The 20,093-nt window shown below is 35.9% G+C and overlaps 2 protein-coding genes across 3 annotated transcripts; both read left to right on the top strand.

The window, feature by feature from the left end:
• Nucleotides 1-1,264: 1,264 nt before the first annotated feature.
• Nucleotides 1,265-7,392, top strand: NST-K1 (nucleotide sugar transporter-KT 1). Of its 2 annotated transcripts, none has more exons than XM_007048106.3 (6): nt 1,265-1,404; nt 2,655-2,882; nt 4,431-4,615; nt 4,708-4,908; nt 5,130-5,291; nt 7,026-7,392. In XM_007048106.3, exons 2-6 carry the CDS (start codon nt 2,753-2,755, stop codon nt 7,353-7,355), a joined length of 1,008 nt encoding a protein of 335 aa, XP_007048168.1. In that variant the 5' UTR covers nt 1,265-1,404; nt 2,655-2,752; the 3' UTR covers nt 7,356-7,392. The 2 variants fall into 2 exon arrangements, with proteins under 2 accessions (XP_007048168.1, XP_007048167.1); XM_007048105.3 differs by having other exon boundaries at nt 1,340-1,472.
• A 7,726-nt stretch (nt 7,393-15,118) lies between these two features.
• Nucleotides 15,119-19,277, top strand: BRI1 (Leucine-rich receptor-like protein kinase family protein). The gene has a single exon (XM_018129935.2). The coding sequence runs from the start codon at nt 15,476-15,478 to the stop codon at nt 19,049-19,051; it is 3,576 nt and encodes a 1,191-aa protein (XP_017985424.2). The 5' UTR covers nt 15,119-15,475; the 3' UTR covers nt 19,052-19,277.
• Nucleotides 19,278-20,093: the final 816 nt, after the last annotated feature.

Genomic DNA, 20,093 nt, shown 5'->3' with positions numbered 1-20,093 from the left:
TTTCAGTCATATGATTCAATCAACAAATACATCAAAGCTCCAAGAATATATATTTAATTCAAAAAACAGAGAATTCAATTCTAATTTTTAAATAAAAATACGTAAATACCCATAAAGTCAAATATTTAAATGTTAAAAAATACATTTTGTACAGATAATTTATGCCAAGTTAATTGGTTACTAGAGTCAACAAAACATTAAAAGAATCATACACTAATTTTTACTCTTTACATTTTCTGCCACATCAAACAGAAAGAAGAAAGGAATTGTCAAAAGAGCCATCAAGTTATGACACAATTTAGAGCAGGCAAAGAAAAAAAAAACTAATAAAGTAGCTATCATAATTTTTTTTTTTGGAAAATCAAATAGCTATCATAATATAGTAATTCATTTTCATTCATTTTCATTATAAGTGGAAATAATATATATTCTTGAGGGAAATAATTCACACTGACAACACTGAAAACAAGAAAGAAAATGACTAGTTGAGGAAACAAACACATTTACTCAAAAATCTAATCTTGAAAATGGACTAAGACAATAACATTTATGGACCGCCCTTAGACGTCCAAGTCCCACCTTTGTAAAGAAGCTCCTAGTTATAATTATTCTTTTTTGAACAGCGAAAATTCTTAATTATTAATCATATCACAAGAGAAAATCATAATTTTATTTTATTTTTCGTATAGAACATTGCTTTTCTTGCTTTTAGAGCCTGTTTGATCTGATTTTTTTTAATTTAAAAGTTATTATGAAATTTTTATAAAAAATAATAGTTTTTAAAATTAAACTAAAATTGTTTGATAAATTTCATTTTATAAGTTTAATTTTTGTTAAAATTATCATATAAGGTATTTATTTTTTAAAAAAAGATAATATTGTAATTATTTTTAACAAATAAAGATATTTTTGAAATAAAAATAATTTTTTTTATATTTTTAAAAGAAGAGAAGAAAAAGCTCTTTGGAGGTTTTTTTTTAGTTTTTTTTTTAATTTTATTTTTTTAAGAACTTTTCAAAAAATAATGTTTAACCTGATTTTTACTTTTAAAAAATAGATAAATTAAAAAAAAGCTAGGTCAAATATGTACTTACTTCATAAACCTTAGCTTAATTAATGATTAGATTGATTTCTAATTTTTGTTAGCATAAAGAGAAAATTATGAATGAGTTCCATTTTTTTCCTTCTGTTGACTCTTGAGTCTCTCTCTCTCTCTCTCTCTTTAATGGCGAGACAAGGAAACTCATTTGAAATCGAGCTATAACTGCAAATAAGGAAAGATAGTATTTGTTTCTCTCTCATTCATTCTCAAAAAAAAAAAAAAGAATTCCTATTTACGGCGCAAATCCCAAGGGGGCCTCATTGGACTCTTCTGCTTTCTTCTTCTTCTTCTTATTTTCTCAGGTTCGTTAAAATTCGTTCTCGCCTCCGTTTGTTTCGCGGGAAAAGAATCTCCTCCTTTTCTTTCCGAAGTATGTTTGGAATCGATTCTTTGTTTGTATTTTGCGAAGAATGCTGTTTTGATCGTTTCACAACTTTTTTTTTTTTAATTTCGCTTTGATGTGCTTTGGTTTTTTTACTCTGCTTTTTTTATTTAAAAAAAAAAAGAATGCTATTTTTGGAATGAAATTGTGGAATTTTTTATTTTTTAGAAATGAAGCTTAATTAAATAACGTTAAAAAGTGACGGATCTGCCTAGAAATAGCAAAATGTCTCTCCAAATTTACTTTTTTTTTTTCATTTTTGTTGTGATCATTATTGTAAACTCTCAGCAAATGCATAAATTTTAAATTTGATAACTTTTTGAACTGAAAATTTATTAGTAATGCAGGTAAATTTGAAAGTTTTAGCATTCATATTATAAGTTTAGATCTTAGCAAGCTGGCCAAATTCATGTAGCTGGAAAAGTTCCAATTTTTTATCTTTTGCTTGAGTTTTTGAATAAAAATGGGCAAATCCCGGGCGGACAAATATATAAACTATTGTTTCATTAATGGAGGAAAGGCAATGAAGATGTCCTAGTTTGTGGCATCGTTTTTTTTTTTTTGGTTCTAACTCTTAATGGAATAAGTAGTTATAGATTGTTATAAAGAAAGCTTAAGAGTAAAAGAAAATGGGGCCATGTTTGTTATGTTTCTTTGTTCGTCATTTCTGTTATATTGCTTTAGCTATTAAACAGCTTTAAGTACTGAAATTTGGCTGCTCTGCTGTTGACTATAAGTGTAGGAATTTCTTTGGTTGCATTTTGGGACCCTAAATTTGGATTTGGATATCAAATATTTTGACTTACTTAAAATTCTTGAATTTGAAAATATTCAGTTTGGATCTGAGATTCAAGATTTTAATTGGATTGGATTTGCAAAATACCAATCTTGAAAAGTAATTTGAAATCTCAAATTTTGCCCTTTCGAAAATTCCAAATGGATCTGGCTTAATTTCAGATCCAGCTTCTTTAAACCAATCCCCAATAAATAAATTTGAACTTAAAATCCAAATCCTACTCCTCTAATGCTGGTTCAATGGAAAATGTTATGCATCATATGCTGCCTTTATTTCTGCTAAAGACAACTTCGGTCATTGTCTTTATTACAAGAGGATGCTTTGTTTGTGCCTTCTTTAACCTTCTCTTTTTTTCAAATGATATGTTGATACAGGTACAGCTACTGGTTCTTTGACACCAGAACGTAATTTTTGCTCACATGAAATTGAGAAACAAATACTCTGCTTGATAAATTGGACACTACAGTTAAAAATGTCGTCTGCAAGCAAGGCTGATAGGAAGGCAGCTCTGGATGTGGCATCGTGGTTTTTCAATGTTGTCACATCTGTGGGTATAATCATGGTCAATAAAGCCTTGATGGCTACGCATGGCTTCAGTTTTGGTATGTTCTCAATGAACAGTTTACTTGCAAATTATGATAAACTTTGCCTTTGCATTACATACCTAACAGATCATGCGCTTTATGTTCATTGTGTTTCTATATAGTCTTGTTATTCCATGGGTCTGAGCTCCATATGATCAACCTAAAAGGGTGAAACAGAGTAGCAAGACAAATAGTTTTTGAAGGACATTGATTTGGTTTTCCCATTCGCGTAGGATGTGTTTGTTAGTTGAATAGGAAAAGCAAAGAGAAACCCAGAAGTTTTATTGGGGAAAAAGTTATCTTCCTATATTCTTTTTTCCATTTTATATGCCAAAAAATAATATTTTCTTGAAAAGTTCAGTCCATTATTAAATTAGGAAAATAATTATATGTGGTCAAAGCTAAATAAGTATAAAAGCAATCTTCTTTTGACCCATAGCAGAAATTTGGTTTATAGCTAATAGTCAGACAATCTCAAACCTTACAAATCATCCATCTTAAAAGATTGCCCCTGTCAACTAGGACAATGGTTCCTCTTCAATTTTGGTTTAGATTTTGAATGGAAACAGCTTAAGGACCATTTAGTTTTGGAAAATGTACCTCATTTTCCATTTCCACTTTTGCTTACATTTGGAAGAAGATAAATGAATTGTTCAGCAATTTTAAATTGTTTCTCAACTTTCCATAGAACTAGTAAAACAAGGTTCCCCAGATTTAGTTATTTACCAGTTTACGTAGATTATATTTAGAGTAAAAGTGGAGATGAATCATGGAAAATACTTCAAAACTCAAGCAGGCCCTAAATTTTTGGAAAGGCTTAGTAACTGTTATAGACATGAACAAATAAGTTAACTATGCAGGAAGATATATGTCACACCACTCTATATAGGACATTACAATTTTGTATAGAGATATGACATTTATGTGGAAAAGTATTTGCTTAAGAACCCTCTGGACATATTCTAAGGGGTTGAAGACTTGAAGTTATTTGATGATGTTTTGCAGTTGCATTTTGTCAATGCAAATATGTATATCTAGTTACTTTACATCTCATATGGAATCTAAGCATGGTTTAAACAAATACTATTATATTGTAAAAATACAATTGGATACACAAGTTTAAGAAATTGATTGGAAGATTCCAAACCAGACTTTAGAATTATGAATATGTTGAGGTATAATGCCTTTCTAATGGGGAGAACTTTTATGAATAGATGAAGGTGAAGAAGTGAACAGAATTTTTAAAGTTGGATAAACAAAGAATTGTTTTCATTTTAATCTTACATATGAAAAGTCCCCAAGGGGTTACCCCAGCAGTCAGAACTTGAGCCTCCATCTTGGAGATCCTTGGTTCAAATCCTATGTGGGGTGAGATTTGTGGGATGAGAGAGGGCTACCTCCCATTGTGTAGCTCAAAGCTCTTGATACCAAAAAAATCTTACATATGAAAAATATATCTTGTTTTGACTATGTTGCTTCTGATGAAGCAAGTCAAATGTTAACAAAATTTACCTGAGCATTTCTGGCAAACCCTGATGTTGTGTCCCATTTATTACTGTGCTGCAGCTACAACATTAACGGGTTTGCATTTTGCTACAACAACCTTGTTGACTGTTCTTCTTAGATGGCTGGGTTATATTCAGGGCTCTTATTTACCATTACCCGAGCTTCTCAAATTTGTCTTGTTTGCAAACTTCTCTATTGTTGGAATGAATGTGAGTTTGATGTGGAATTCAGTGGGCTTTTATCAGGTCAGCCTTAGTGACTTAGATTATTATTATTATCTTCTATGTTTGATCTCTTGGAACTATGATACATTGTTTTCTTTAAAAAATATTCTCAGATAGCAAAGTTGAGCATGATACCAGTATCTTGCTTTCTGGAAGTTGTTTTCGACAAGGTCCGCTACTCAAGGGATACGAAGCTTAGCATAGTAGTAGTTCTCCTTGGAGTTGCAGTCTGTACTGTTACAGATGTGAGTGTCAATTTCAAGGGTTTTTTAGCTGCTGTAATAGCAGTCTGGAGCACAGCCCTCCAGCAGTATGTAAGTAACTCTGCACCAATATCCTGATTTTGTAGAAGGTGCAATAAGTTGGAAGAAGATTTTGGGTAGTATGTCCAATAATTTTATGATTGAATAAGGTTCAATATGTGTTTGTCATGGCTGAAGTCCATTCAGGAAATGAGACATCAACCATACCTAATCTTGTTTACGGATTGATGTTTTGGGTCTTTCTTTTTTATTCTTTTCCTTCTTTGTTTCAGTATGTACATTTTCTTCAAAGGAAGCATTCTTTAGGATCATTCGATTTATTGGGGCATACTGCTCCAGTACAAGCTGCAAGCCTGCTGTTAGTTGGTCCTTTTGTCGACTATTGGTTAACAGAGAAAAAGGTTTATGCCTATGACTACACTGTGATATCAGTGGTAAGGTTCTTATCAGAGTTGAATACGCTTTAGTTGTTAAGCATGACTTATAATACTGCTCCATTTTACTACCATCTGCATACTCATGAAATCATTGTGGCTGATCAATTATTTAATGCATGTTGTGTTTATACTTCTAAATTAAGTTATATTGGTACATTTATGGATAAACTTCCATTTATAATAAGCATTCACTCTTTATCTGCAGCCTTTGAGTGTTCATAAAATGCTAAATGTCTTTCATTGTCATTGCAATAGCTAGCATTCCCAATTATGGCTGTTATTATTTGCACCAGCTTATTCATTAGGGCCATTGTCAAAGTTGGTGCTTTTGTATGTCTAGAACAATTTTATTTTGGTACTCTCATTGTGACACATCTAATTGGCACAAAAAGGAGGGCAGGAGGATACACCTGACAGACCCAGAAAAAGCTCTTTGGTTGCTAACAATAATGTGAGAATGTCTTTGTATTTCTTTGTGTTCCTACTGAGAGGTGATTTCCATTCCTGCACATGGTTATGACAGCTATGCACAAAGAAGAAAATATGGAAGATTCGAATATCAATCTTATCAATTTCAGATCTTCAAGTGCAAATGGTTCTGTCTTTTCCCCCTCTCCTACCAAACTTTCCTAAAATGCAAGAGCAGCAATACCTCTAGAGCACAACTCACACTGCCTAGGATAACTAATTCATTAGTTTTGACTGTTTTAGCTTATTGGAATGCCTGATAATTGATTGAAGAAGAAAATTAGCCCATTGCTTGGCACTGAAGTTGTTATCACCAGGCTAGGGAAGTACTTTTATAATGTTATTAGTAAAGCTTAATTATTTGATACAATTTTTTGAGTGCTTTATATATAGATAGTTCTCTCACTCTCTCTCTCTCTCTCTCTCTTATGGATATGCATTTTGCTTGAATAACCAATCAGTGAAATGATCTTAATGAGAAAGAGTAATCTTGTCTTCCATTTAAAGCATGATTTGCCAATTTGGGTGTAGTTGTCCATGTTTTTATCTTTAAAATAGAAGTCAACTATTGGTTTCCTTACTTATTTTGGGTTGGCATAAATGTATGCTAAGTTTCTGCATCAATTTGTGCTTCCACAATATTTAATATATCAGCCATTCCAGAGTAGAGTTGGGTTTACCTCCTTCTCAATCCTCTGACAAATAGTAATTCACATGCTATAAATTCAAATAGAAAAGAGGTATTTTAATAAGGTTCTTTTCAAGGTTTTATAAGCTGTGTCTAGTTGCATATCTGTATTTTAAGTTTAAAGGTATAGGACTGGCATGCATTCTTAGCCACTATGTTGATTTTGATTATTTGCTCCTCTTTTCTTTTATATTTTTGTAATCCAGCTGGCTGCAGTTAACCTTCCCATTGCATACATTACATGACATTTTTAGAATTTGAAAGCATTGAGTGAGATCACGCTTCTAACATCTTATGCTTAAAATTAGGATAGTGAAAATGGTAGATGATCCTTGTCTGCTGGTTTTTGTGAACAACATTACAGCCCAGACCTAGAATCTCAACCCCAAGCCTCATTTCCTCACATCCTCCCAATCACCAGATATTTTGTCCTATGCTGTCTCCAAAATGGAGGACCATGGTTGTAAAGTCTACTTTCGGTAGTGCATGTGCAAGTTAATGTATGAATATAAACAGATTTTGCTTGGAGATAATCATGACTACTGTAAATGATATGTGATGCTCTTTGCTTGCAGTTTTTCATAATCCTGTCGTGCACCATTGCAGTGGGGACCAACCTCAGCCAGTTCATCTGCATTGGCAGGTTCACGGCTGTATCATTCCAAGTGCTTGGCCATATGAAGACTATTCTTGTCCTCATCTTAGGGTTCATTTTCTTTGGGAAAGAGGGTCTTAATCTACACGTAATTCTGGGCATGGTCATTGCAGTAGGAGGAATGGTCTGGTATGGTAATGCCTCATCCAAGCCAGGAGGGAAGGAGCGTCGGATTTATCCAGTTCCAAGCAACAAGTCGCAAAAACAGGATGAGTTATCAGATTCCACCGAGACAGACGAGAAGGTCTAAAAAACTCAGTCACAGGTTTAACAAAGTAAAAGGAAAAGATATATATATATATATATATATATATGAGAGAGAGAGAGAGAGAGAGAGCCGTTTTAAGTCAGCGGATTCCAGGAACCTATTTACACAGAGGAGCAAAATTCCAAATCACTATAATTTTTTTTTTCACACATCATGGTTAATTATTTTCCTGTCCTTGAATTTATTCACGTGAAAGGATGCTGTTGAGAGGGAGCAAATTCCCTGCAGAAACAGCATTTTTTACCCTCTAATAATACTTTTAATAGTAATTTATTTCCTTGCTTTTCAATCTATTTTCCCTTGTTGTTGGTAATGTATAAGAACCAGGCTTGTATCCTTTTGTCCATTTGTCTAATTATTCAGGTAGCCCTACATGGGTGTTGATTGAAATGCAGCGTCGGGTTCTTCTCCTGGCTTTCCGTCGATAAATTTCCCTTTGCATGTGAGACAGGAAACTAATAAATTCCAGGCTTTTTTTACTATTGGTACTGGGGCTAGCAAATGTGAGTACTGTCCAGGGATCAGAACACTTAAAGATCTTACTAAATGCTGATATTTGATCTGTGTGTATACATATAAATGCATGAGCCATGAGAGAAGAAAACAGGGGAATCCTTGAATGTTTGAGCTTTTTTTCAACAGGAGTTTTCTTGTACGTCATTCATAGTGGTCCCAAGGCATTGATTTTTTATTTTTGGCCCATCAATTCGTCAAACAACTGGGTAACGGCTCGGCCTGAGATAAGCCTCTCTCATTTTAGGGTACAGGGAATGATGCATTCATGCCAAGAGAGTGAAGTTTGTGGTTAATTCAGCCATTAATAGTGTTCGGCACCTGCTGCACACGTGCACGTGGTCATCGATCAGGTTTTCAAGCCTTGTAGGCCCCCCATTGGTGAACTGGAAAAATCTCTTCATTTATAGCATTTAGTTTTGAATATTATGCTCACTTGGAAGCATCAACTCCATCCATCCCCTAACTTCTTCATTGTTTATCTCCGACCATCATTGTTGCTGTTGCTGTTGCTGTAGTTGTATTGATATTTACAGTAAAAACCCTGAATTAGATTAGGACTAAAAGAGTTGGTGTTTGTTATGGATTCTTGAAGGAAGGAATTTTCACATGAAACTCACTTTTGCGTCTACTGACCACATGATGAAAAGGGCAAACACAGTACGTTAGGCACAGACAAGCTGTTTTGATCTATTGATCATTTGATTTTGAAGTAGGCAACTCGGTTAAGCAATCTAGTCTAAATGGAACTGCCTACTTGGACTTAAGAAAAGCATGTACTTCCCAGCTTCTCTCCTGAGTTTTGTACTTTGATGCAGGCCTATTTTAGGGTTGTACCGGACTCCTTCCCACCGTTATTTGAGGTCCAGAAAATGGCTGCTTAACCGAATATAGCCCTTCATTGATATACAACCCAACGTGTGTCCCTAAGAAAAGGTCATCAATGAATTAGATTAAAGGGCAATGCTAAGTTGTCCCACACGTTCCCACTGAGCCAATGCAAAATGGTTCTTGATTGCCAGTTTGTATCTGTCAAAATCGTTTGATAAACATATCCATTGGGGTAAAAATTAGCTAAGCGAGATGAGTTCCAAAATATCACACAAAAGACAGAATATGAGTGCCACTCCTTCCAATTTCTATACGTTTTTCCAAGATTAGGCAATGCCATAGTCATTGTTTCCTATCAAGATTTTTACAAAGACTTTTGAGTCAAGGCAAGTTGCGGATATGTGGGGAAGAGGTTTGCGCATAAAATTCAAAGGAAAGGGGGGTGTAATGGAATTGTAATCGCGTAATGCCGGCAAGTTAGTTCAAATTCTGCTGCATTTGGGTCCCCCATTGTTTGTTCCACCCTGTGGATAATTAAGTCATGGTGTGGCCTAACATTTGGACAACAGGTGGCTGGGAACAGCTGCTATAAATTATTTAGTAGGTGGAGATGTATATATGTGTATATATATGTATGAATTAAGACTACAACATCTTAGGTCCATCGTTCGTTCTCCCCCCAAACAAACAAAAGAAAATTATGTTTTAACGTGTTCAACTAGCCATCTCATACAACTGCAAAATCTCTTTCAATGATTTCGTTTGCATGAAATTTCCTTTTTGTCATTTGAAGGGACACCAACATCATATCAGCCTTAGCTTGCAAACATTATTGCGCTTCTTCTATTAGCATGTCTTTGTGTCAACCGGGTGTTGTGTCTTAAAGAGGTTGATCGTCTAAATTTATGGCGTTCAAGTCAAGCATGCACGCGCGCATATATATATATATATATTATTTGTCGTTGTTTTCACTAAGTTTTCCATGTTTTTATTTAACTAGTGTTCAAATGATCTTGGGCTTTGAGTTGAATATAGGCCCAAAATGGGAAAACCCAATTTCATCTCACGTTGTGTCTTTTCTTTCTCTCTTTCTATGTATTGATAGCAAAATAATTAGGGGTTAGGGAAGGGTCCCTCTCTTTTCATGTCATCATCTCTCCCGTGTGCCATTGATTTTTCATTCTCATCTCTCTTTGGTACTTTACATTCGATAACAAAAAAAAGAGTGCGAGTCCCCACACCCCCTAACTTCTTAACCCCTTAATCCCACTTCATTAATCCATCATTAACAAAAATCTAACCCAAAAAGGACAGAGAAAAAGGGGCTTTGGACTTTCTCTTTCTTTTCTTTATCCTATACCCCCCTCCCCCTATTTTCTCCCCTCCTTACCCTGCGCCCCCCAAGCAGGAAGGCCAAAATTATGTTTTTGGCCATCAAAATATAGTAAAAACCTAACAAACCTAAAAAAGTAGGCCCACCTAGCCATTCAAGTGGGGCCCTCAATTATTGCGTGCGCGTGTTGACGCACGTGTGGTGTTCCTTTCTATTCTATTTTTTTTTCCTTCTCTTCTCTTATTCGCTTAAGTGTTTCCAGGGGTCAATTTGCGAACTCCCATATGTGCCTGTCACTTTAGAAATTCTGTTGTTGTTGTTATTGTTGCGTCAAAGCCCTAAATTGCGATAAAACAAAATAGAAACGAAGATAAAAAAAGAAGAAGATATTGACGTATTGGTGATTTTGTCTGTTTCGATAAAGAATGAGTTACATGGCATGAGTATGGTACGTTACACACATCCTATTAAGCAGATGTTAATTTCGAACCGATGCTTTTTGTGAATTACAGTATTTACGTTTGTACAATTGATTGAGTAAATCTATTTATCTGTTTTTATTGGATAAAAGTTACAATGGAAGAAGATTTATGGGAAAAATGAGATACGAGGGGAACAGTTTAGTCATGTAATGTATGTACGTAAGAGGTTAGAGTAACAGTGACAGGCTGGCCAGCTCTTGTCGGTGACCAAGTGGTCAAAGCGATTGATGGAGCAACACTGCACCTTACGTGTGCTATTGGGCCACGTCAGCATCCTGGACAGTGGCACGTGTCTATTGCAGTTTTTAGGTCCCACCTACCTGCCCTTTCCACATCATCATCGTCATCATCATCATCTACTCATCTTCATCAAACAAAGGGGAAGACTCTCCCCTTTTTTCCCTTCATATTCAGAGACCCATCTCTCAATTTTCAGTGCCCAAATTCATAAGGGTATTATTGTTTCAATTTTTTGATGAGGAGCCCATCAACTGTGGGACCTCGCTCGGGGAAATGATAGCGTTCTGGTGGGTCCGGAGTATTACCTTGTGAGAGAGAAAGAGAAAGTGACGGTGACAGACTGACAGTCATATCAACCCCGCCTCTCCCTTTCCCCTCCCGCAAAAGAATTTTATTTTTATTCTCATGGCTGAAAGTACTGTTTAACTTTCATTGGCTACTCGCTTTCATTAACTTCCACGTGTCAACGTTCATCCAATCATTGTCTTTAAAAGGTTGTAAGAAAATCCCCGAGTGACGTGGCAACTAAAGAAAGCGAGTATTGAAAGTTTCTACACACAAAAAGAGAGCGTTGAGTGACAGAGGATTTAAGGTAAATTTTGGTGACGTCGTCGTAAACAGAAAAAAGATCCAAAAATAACTGTAAAAACCGATTATATGCCCGTCTGTTTTTGGGAGGGGTTACTATTTCCCCTTTTATTTTTGCTATTTCCAGAGTGGAGACAACCCTGAGTTGGAAAGTGATGCGAATAGTTTCGTATTAAAATTCGCTCGTGTGAATTTGCTTAGTCTCTTAATAATGGTATATTATAATAACAAACCATGTGTCCTTTTATTCAAACAAATAATAATAATTAGAATCATTTTTTAATAAAAAATTAAATAAATACTATGTTATCTTATTATCGAAATAATAAAATAATAATTTTATGAATATTTGTTTAATATATCTTTAAACAAATTCAGGATGATTGTTCTGAATTATAAGAAAAATGCATAATGATGTTCCATTTGCTTTACGTATACTGTCCTTATCTGTTTCAAGTAAAAATGTATTGTCTAGCTAAGTACAGTTTTGCGTCACGTCAATTTTTTGTGAACAATAATTTGCACACACTTCCCGTATAGAGCCAGCTAAGCCAGGGGGATATGCTGATCACGGTTCCCTTGGCTTCTCTAAAAAATCTCTCATTGCACCATTTTTTCACATACTTTCTCGAATAGTTTTTAACTTTATTGCCAAACACACTGAACTTTTTTTTTCCAACTTCATATATTTATATAATATGTATGTATGTATGCATGGATGTGTATCTTCTTTATTCGATATCAAGGTGTGGAAAAACAAAAATTTTTAACCATTTACCATGTATCCTTCAATTTCTTTTGATTTCACCAAAAAACTAATCAAATTTCCATGTGCTGTTAAATAAATTAATTGAAAAGTCTTTAAGTCATTTGGTAAATCTGAAGAAAACACATAATTGGCTAATTAAATTTTAAAAACTCATGGATGATGCAATTAGATTTCATCTATAAGTTATCACATTTATTTCTAATTAAATTAAAATAAATTAAAGATAAAATAAAATTTCAAACTTATGGATAATCAGAATTAAATTTCATTTACGAGTTATTTTATTTATTTTTAATCAAATTAAAGTAATTTAGAGAATAAAACAGATTGCATGTGCAAAGTTTACATTGACTTTCTCTCCCCACTAAGTTTTTATTAGTTTCAATTCGAAAATCATATTTAACTTAATAAAAAAAATATTGATGCAAAAACTATGTAGCTGGGCCGAACTTGCAGCATGGCGGATTAGCCCAATTTTAAACCCAATCCAATCATATGCCCTTTTCCAAACATTAAAATATATATTTATAAATATAAATAAATAACCCTAGTAACTACAACCTTTTGACTTTTCAACCCGACCACTGTGAACAGTTAAATTTAATATTCACGTCAGCAAGAACCCCTTGAAATGCGATATTACTGTAATGCCCCTTAAACTTCCTCATATATAGGGATATATTCGTACTTTAGGCTCTAGAGTGTGTTAGATTTTTTATTAGATATACAGAAATAGCAGCAACTCGGTTGCCCCCGACAAGGTCCCACATTGATGTAATAAATGAAATCATGACCGTTAAAACAAGATCGACGGTGGGTATAGGGAGAGACCCTGGGAAAGTTCGTACAGTACAACACCGCCAAGTACAACTATAAAATATTCACCAATTGGGAATCTACTCCCATCGGAAAGAAAGAGCGTGGAACCACAAGCGCCAATTATTTGGGGAACTGGAGTCGAGTCGAGTGACCTTGACAGATGCGCAACGAGACGGTAGCGTCTTTCGAAAATCTAAATTGTCGTTTTATGCTTACCCGCATGCGCTTCGATACAAGGTTGGTCGGGAAGTGTGGCAAACGCGCCGGTTGGAGAGTTGGGGGAATACCGTGAGGAAATATTAAATTATTGTCACTGGCTTGGTGGCAGCCTTTGTTTTCCGATACACGAGCGCCAATAACAGTGTATGGACATCTTGCCACTGTGATCTCATGGGTATTGCCTATTAGATTTTTTTTTTTATTAATTCCCAAAAAAATAAGATAAGTTTAATAAATGGTAATTGCGATTTTTTTGCTTTTGAATGTATAAAAAATACACGTGAAAATAGGGTAAAAACTTGTTCTAATTTTATGGTACTCGTAGACAATTAAAGCTGCGGTGGATTATGTTTGTTAGTATTAAATGTGTCGGTCCATTGGACAAAATCAATGTTGCATTTTTCATGTTATTTATGGCAATTTATAGTTAAATTTTACAATTCAAACTTTACACATTTAAATTCAGGTTAATAAATAAATGAATGTAAACTCATTTTCAACCATACATATCTTATTGGTGAAATTTTGATATTGTAAGATAATGATCTTAAATTTAAATTTTAATAGTTTAAAAAATGTGATTTATTATAAAACACAAGTTCCCTCCTTTTATATAATTCAAAATATTTCATATGTATCCCCAAAAAGAAAATCCAAAACACAAAATTTGGTTAAAAAAAGATGAAGTAGAGATACTTAATACATACAAAATAAATAAAAGTTTTTGTGTTGTGAAATATGTGAGTGTTTACGTAATCTTATCCCAGCACTCCACCGCAAGTGTCGTTCATTCCAAGGCAGATAAAAAGAGATTGGAGATAGTGTTTGGAAGTTAAAAAGTTTGTCCAAGATATTTGAAGGTACCCTCACACGAAATTTTTGAAAGAATCAAGCATGGAAAGTATTGCGTGAAGTTAAAAATTTTTTGTAATATATATGTATATATATATTTATTAATTCTTACAAAATTGGAAACATGGCATAAATGTGAAGTTATAGACTACTCCCTTTAGGTGAGGTTTGCATTTTAAGATAGTTGTAAGGAGGAGTTACGATACCTAACTTTGGGATATTTAATCATGAAATTAAATGAATTAATAAATGTCGAATCAATTAGTGTTAATATAAGTTTAAGATAAATGTTAAAGTGTTAATATTTATGATATTTATTTATTATCTTCGTATGATAACAACGGATTCAGCTCTGGGATATAATAACTTTACTCTAAATTTAATTTGGATACATCATGTATGCTTGTGTACAAATGTAAAAAAAAGAAAAAAGAAAAGGGAAAGCCAGTGACACGAAGGCACGTTACGTTGACGAGAACGAAAGGAGGGGAGGGGAGGGGGAAGTGCATGGGAAAGAGGGAGGGGGAGAGGGAGAGGGAGAGCGAGGGGCATGCTAAAAAGCTTCGATGAGTGAATAAGAAAAGGTATTTGTGAAAGCGAGAAAAGGAGAGCTCTTACTTGAAAAGGAGTACATAAATGCCAAAATGACTTTGATTAATCCTCGTGAACAAAAAGTCCCATTAAATTAAGAGATTGGGAATCTCCCATTAATTGACAGTGATGGATCAATCCTTCATCACACGTACGCTTGAAAAGCTAGAGAGACAAAGACACAGTTTTTCTTTTTCTTTTAGTTTTTATTTTATTAACATTAGAAAATGAAGGCAGGAAAGGGAGGCGCAGAAGAAGAGAGTAAACAAATTAAAATATAGATTACCCAATGCCAGCTTTGTCTCAAGAAACAAAACAGAAAGATAGTGAAAGAAAAAGAAAGGGAAATCTGAAAAAATCATTTTAAACAAAGTTTAGGGTACCGGAGGGATTAATTAAGAAATGATCCAACCCCCTAATCTCATGCACTCGATCACCCATCTAGAGGGACAAACATGTTATCTTAAGCATTATTAAATTGTTGGATTAGGGGAAGATTTATTAAGGAAATGAGCTTTTTCAAGAACCAGAGAAAGAGAGTGTCACATGGCATGTGAACAACAGCTGTGTCCACTCCCCACTTGATAAATACCCTTCTTACCATCCTTACTTCGTCTTTGGACTCTCTCTTTCTCTTTCTCTTTCTTTTCTTCCTTTTTCTTTTCTTTCAATAGCCCAAGCCAAACAAAAAACACAAGGGAGGAAAACCCAAGCTTTCTCTATAATTTCTCTCTCTAAAGCCAGAGCTCAAGGCTCTCTCTTTTCTCTCTAATGGCAGGGCTCAAACCCTAAACACCTTCCTTCTCTCTCTCTGTCTCTCTCTCTCTCCCATCTTACTCCGCCAAAAGAAAAATTTCCCACGAAAATGAGGCCTTTCTTTGCCTCAAGAACTTACTTTTCTCTCTTCGTTCTCACCTTCACCACCACCTTTCTTATCTCCCTTGAAGCTGCTGCTTCTCCTAACAACAAAGATTCTCAGCTCCTGCTCAACTTCAAAACCAGCTTGCCTAACCCATCTCTTCTTCAAGACTGGCTTCCGAACCAAGACCCTTGTAGCTTCAAAGGTGTTACTTGCCAAGACTCCAGAGTTTCCTCTATTCAACTAAGCTACACCTCCTTAAGCACAGATTTTCACCTTGTTGCTGCCTTCCTTTTCGCCCTGGAAAACTTGGAATCCCTTTCTTTGTTAAAAGCCAACATCTCTGGCAACATTTCTTTCCCTGCTGGATCCAAGTGTAGCTCCCTGTTAACCACCTTAGATCTATCCCAAAACACCTTGTCTGGCTCTCTTTTAACTGTTTCGAGCTTGGCTTCTTGCTCAAAGTTGAAGGTTCTAAACTTATCAAGCAATAGTCTTGAGTTTTCAGGTAAAGAATCCAGGGGTTTGCAGCTAAGTTTGGAAGTTCTTGATCTTTCTTTCAACAAGATTTCTGGCGGAAACGTGGTCCCTTGGATTCTTTACGGTGGTTGCAGTGAGTTAAAGCTCTTGGCTTTGAAAGGAAACAAGATTACAGGTGAAATAAATGTCTCAAATTGCAAAAACTTGCACTTTTTGGATCTTTCATCAAACAATTTTTCGATGGGGACTCCTTCATTTGGAGACTGCTTAACTTTGGAATATCTTGATGTCTCTGCCAACAAGTTTTCTGGTGATATTTCCCGTGCAATTTCTTCGTGTGTGAACTTAAATTTCTTGAATCTATCAAGCAACCAGTTTTCTGGTCCGATTCCAGCTTTGCCAACTTCCAATTTGCAGCGCCTTTATGTAGCTGAAAATAAGTTTCAAGGAGAGATTCCTCTGTATCTCACAGAAGCTTGTTCTGGTCTCGTTGAGCTGGATCTTTCTTCAAATAATCTATCTGGTACGATTCCCAGTGGCTTTGGTTCTTGCTCTTCTTTGAAGACTTTTGATGTATCTAGTAACAACTTCACAGGTAAACTGCCCATTGAGATATTTCAGAATATGAGTTCCTTGAAGAAGCTTGGTTTAGCTTTCAATGATTTTTCCGGTCTTTTGCCTGAGTCGTTGTCTACTCTTTCCAACCTGGAGACTTTAGATCTCAGTTCAAATAATTTTTCAGGGCCAATTCCTGTGTCTTTATGTGAAAATCCGAGAAACAGCTTAAAAGTTCTTTATTTGCAAAACAACATCTTAACTGGGTCTATTCCTGCTAGTCTCAGTAACTGTTCTCAGCTTGTTTCACTCCATTTGAGCTTCAATAACCTCTCGGGAACAATTCCTCCAAGCTTGGGTTCTCTCTCCAAACTTCAGGATTTGAAGCTTTGGTTGAATCAGCTCCATGGAGAAATCCCTCAAGAGCTAAGTAACATTCAGACACTTGAGACCTTGATTCTTGACTTCAATGAGCTGACAGGAACAATACCTTCTGCGCTAAGCAACTGTACCAAGTTGAATTGGATTTCATTGTCCAACAACCGGTTGACTGGTGAGATTCCTGCTTGGCTTGGCAAGCTTTCCAGTCTTGCAATTCTCAAACTCAGCAATAACTCCTTTTATGGAAGAATCCCACCGGAGCTTGGAGATTGTCAAAGCTTGATATGGTTGGATCTTAACACCAATAACTTGAGTGGGACTATCCCTCCTGTGCTGTTCAAACAATCTGGTAAAATTGCTGTCAATTTTATTGCTGGGAAGAGGTATATGTATATCAAGAATGATGGAAGCAAAGAGTGCCACGGGTCAGGAAATTTACTAGAATTCGCAGGAATTAGACTGGAACAACTGGATAGAATTTACACCAGGAATCCTTGCAACTTTATGAGAGTCTATGGAGGTCACACACAGCCCACATTCAACAATAATGGTTCTATGATTTTTCTTGATCTTTCATACAATCTGCTGTCAGGTACAATTCCAGAGGAGATTGGCACAATGTCATATCTCTTTATCTTGAATTTGGGCCACAACAATATCTCTGGAACCATCCCACAAGAGATTGGGAACTTAAAGGGTCTCGGCATTCTTGATCTTTCATACAACAGGCTTGAAGGGAAAATTCCACAATCCATGACTGGCATTACAATGCTGAGCGAGATTAATCTGTCAAACAACCTTCTCAATGGCATGATTCCTGAAATGGGTCAGCTGGAAACATTTCCTGCTAATGATTTCCTAAATAACTCAGGTCTCTGTGGGGTCCCTCTTTCTGCCTGTGGGAGTCCAGCATCTGGTTCAAATTCTGAGCATCCAAAGTCCCATCGCAGACAAGCTTCTCTTGCAGGAAGTGTGGCAATGGGATTGTTGTTCTCTCTCTTTTGCATCTTTGGTTTGATCATAGTTATTGTAGAGACAAAGAAAAGAAGGAAGAAGAAGGATTCTGCTCTTGATGTTTATATGGACGGTCATTCCCACTCAGGCACCGTAAATACTAGCTGGAAGCTAACCGGTGCACGAGAAGCATTGAGCATCAACCTGGCCACATTTGAGAAGCCCCTTCGGAGGCTCACCTTTGCTGATCTTCTTGAAGCCACTAATGGCTTCCATAATGACAGCCTTATTGGCTCTGGTGGTTTTGGTGATGTATACAGGGCGCAACTGAAAGATGGGAGTGTTGTTGCAATCAAGAAACTGATACATATCAGTGGACAGGGTGACCGAGAATTCACGGCAGAAATGGAAACCATTGGGAAGATCAAGCACCGGAACCTTGTTCCTCTCTTGGGTTACTGTAAGGTAGGAGAAGAACGGCTCCTAGTTTATGAGTACATGCGGTATGGAAGCTTAGAGGATGTTTTACATGATCAAAAGAAAGCTGGGATCAAACTGAATTGGGCAGTAAGGAGAAAGATTGCCATTGGAGCTGCAAGAGGTCTGGCGTTTCTTCACCATAATTGCATTCCTCATATAATTCATAGAGATATGAAATCGAGCAATGTCCTGCTCGATGAGAATTTGGAGGCCAGAGTCTCAGATTTTGGGATGGCAAGGCTTATGAGTGCAATGGACACGCATTTGAGTGTCAGTACATTAGCAGGTACCCCTGGCTATGTTCCTCCTGAATATTACCAGAGCTTTAGATGTTCCACAAGAGGTGATGTTTACAGTTACGGTGTAGTTTTGCTCGAGTTGCTTACAGGGAAAAGACCTACAGATTCTGCTGATTTCGGTGATAACAATCTTGTGGGGTGGGTGAAACAGCATGCAAAACTTAGACTAAGTGATGTCTTTGATCCAGAGCTAATGACAGAGGACCCGTGCCTTGAGATTGAGCTTTTACAACACTTCAAGGTTGCTTGTGCTTGCTTGGATGATCGACCATGGAAACGTCCCACAATGATTGAAGTCATGGCAATGTTCAAGGAAATACAAACAGGGTCTGGCCTTGACTCCCAGTCGACCATTGCCACCGAGGATGGAGGCTTTAGTGCAGTTGAAATGGTAGAGATGACCATAAAAGAAGTCCCTGAAGGTAAGCAGTAGATGAAACAAGTTCAACCCAATTTTCAAGAGAAATTCTTTGAAGATAAGAAGAAAGAAGCAGGTGGTAATGATTCATTCAGCTCCCACAAAATTTTCCCACTTCTTTACAACTTCAAACTTGGCATAGAACTGCCCTTTGTATCTCTACCATTTGATGTATGTATCTTGTATCCCTCCCAAAAATCTTGTTATTTATACATAAAAAGGTTGTTTAACTTGTTATAAATGTGTAAATATACAGTTCCCCAGTTGTTATGCTGTTTTATTTCCCAGTTTTTTCTTTATGAAGAGAAATTTGTTTTAGTTATTAAATCCTCAAAAAGGAACCTCCTAGTCCCTAGATCAGTTACCTCGGTGATGGTGACTAAGTGAAGGGTTCGTTTGGCCCCTTCTTCAGGTTGCTTGATTTGTTTTCATTCTCTCTTTTATCATATTCCAACTTTATTCCATATATATACATTGCCTGGCAACACATCTTATTCTAAATTCAGAAGTGTGTTTTTATAATTATATCTTCCAAGTTTTATAGGCTATTCTTGCTCATGTTTGCCAAGAATTTTCCTTTCTCTTGCCTGATAATTCTCTAAGAAAAATTTTGTGTATTTTCTATCTAGGTGTGAAGGAAGAGAGTTTGGTTGGGGTCAATCAGTTTTAAGTGCTGTGGGGTTCTTTATCTTTATAATTGTCCAAATTTCTGCATTGTGGTCCTATGATTGATTCTTTTTTCCTCATTTTCCATTTTTCAAAATTTAAGATGACGGCATAGAGACACGATCCTAAATCTTTCTTGCGACCCATTTTTCCAAATGCACTTACCAGGATGATATAGGTAACTTAAACTTGATTCCCCATTACCATCTTCAATTCAACTTTCATATTCATTGAAGGTAACCTTTTTTTGTGTGTGGGTGTGTTTTGGTTTGGAAGCTATTTGCATGGCAGTAAGCATGGAATTTGTAACAAATCAAAGTGGTCGTGTGGCAAGTATTAAAAGACAAGAATCCCACCAAAGGGCAGGGCCAACTACAGAAGAATTTTGAGT

The sequence above is a fragment of the Theobroma cacao genome, chromosome 1, assembly GCF_053813885.1.
Source record: "Theobroma cacao isolate CCN51 chromosome 1, ASM5381388v1, whole genome shotgun sequence".
NCBI lineage: Eukaryota > Viridiplantae > Streptophyta > Magnoliopsida > Malvales > Malvaceae > Theobroma > Theobroma cacao.
The sequence above is the reverse complement of the archived record's forward strand: the minus strand, read 5'-3'. Positions and strand labels throughout refer to the sequence as shown.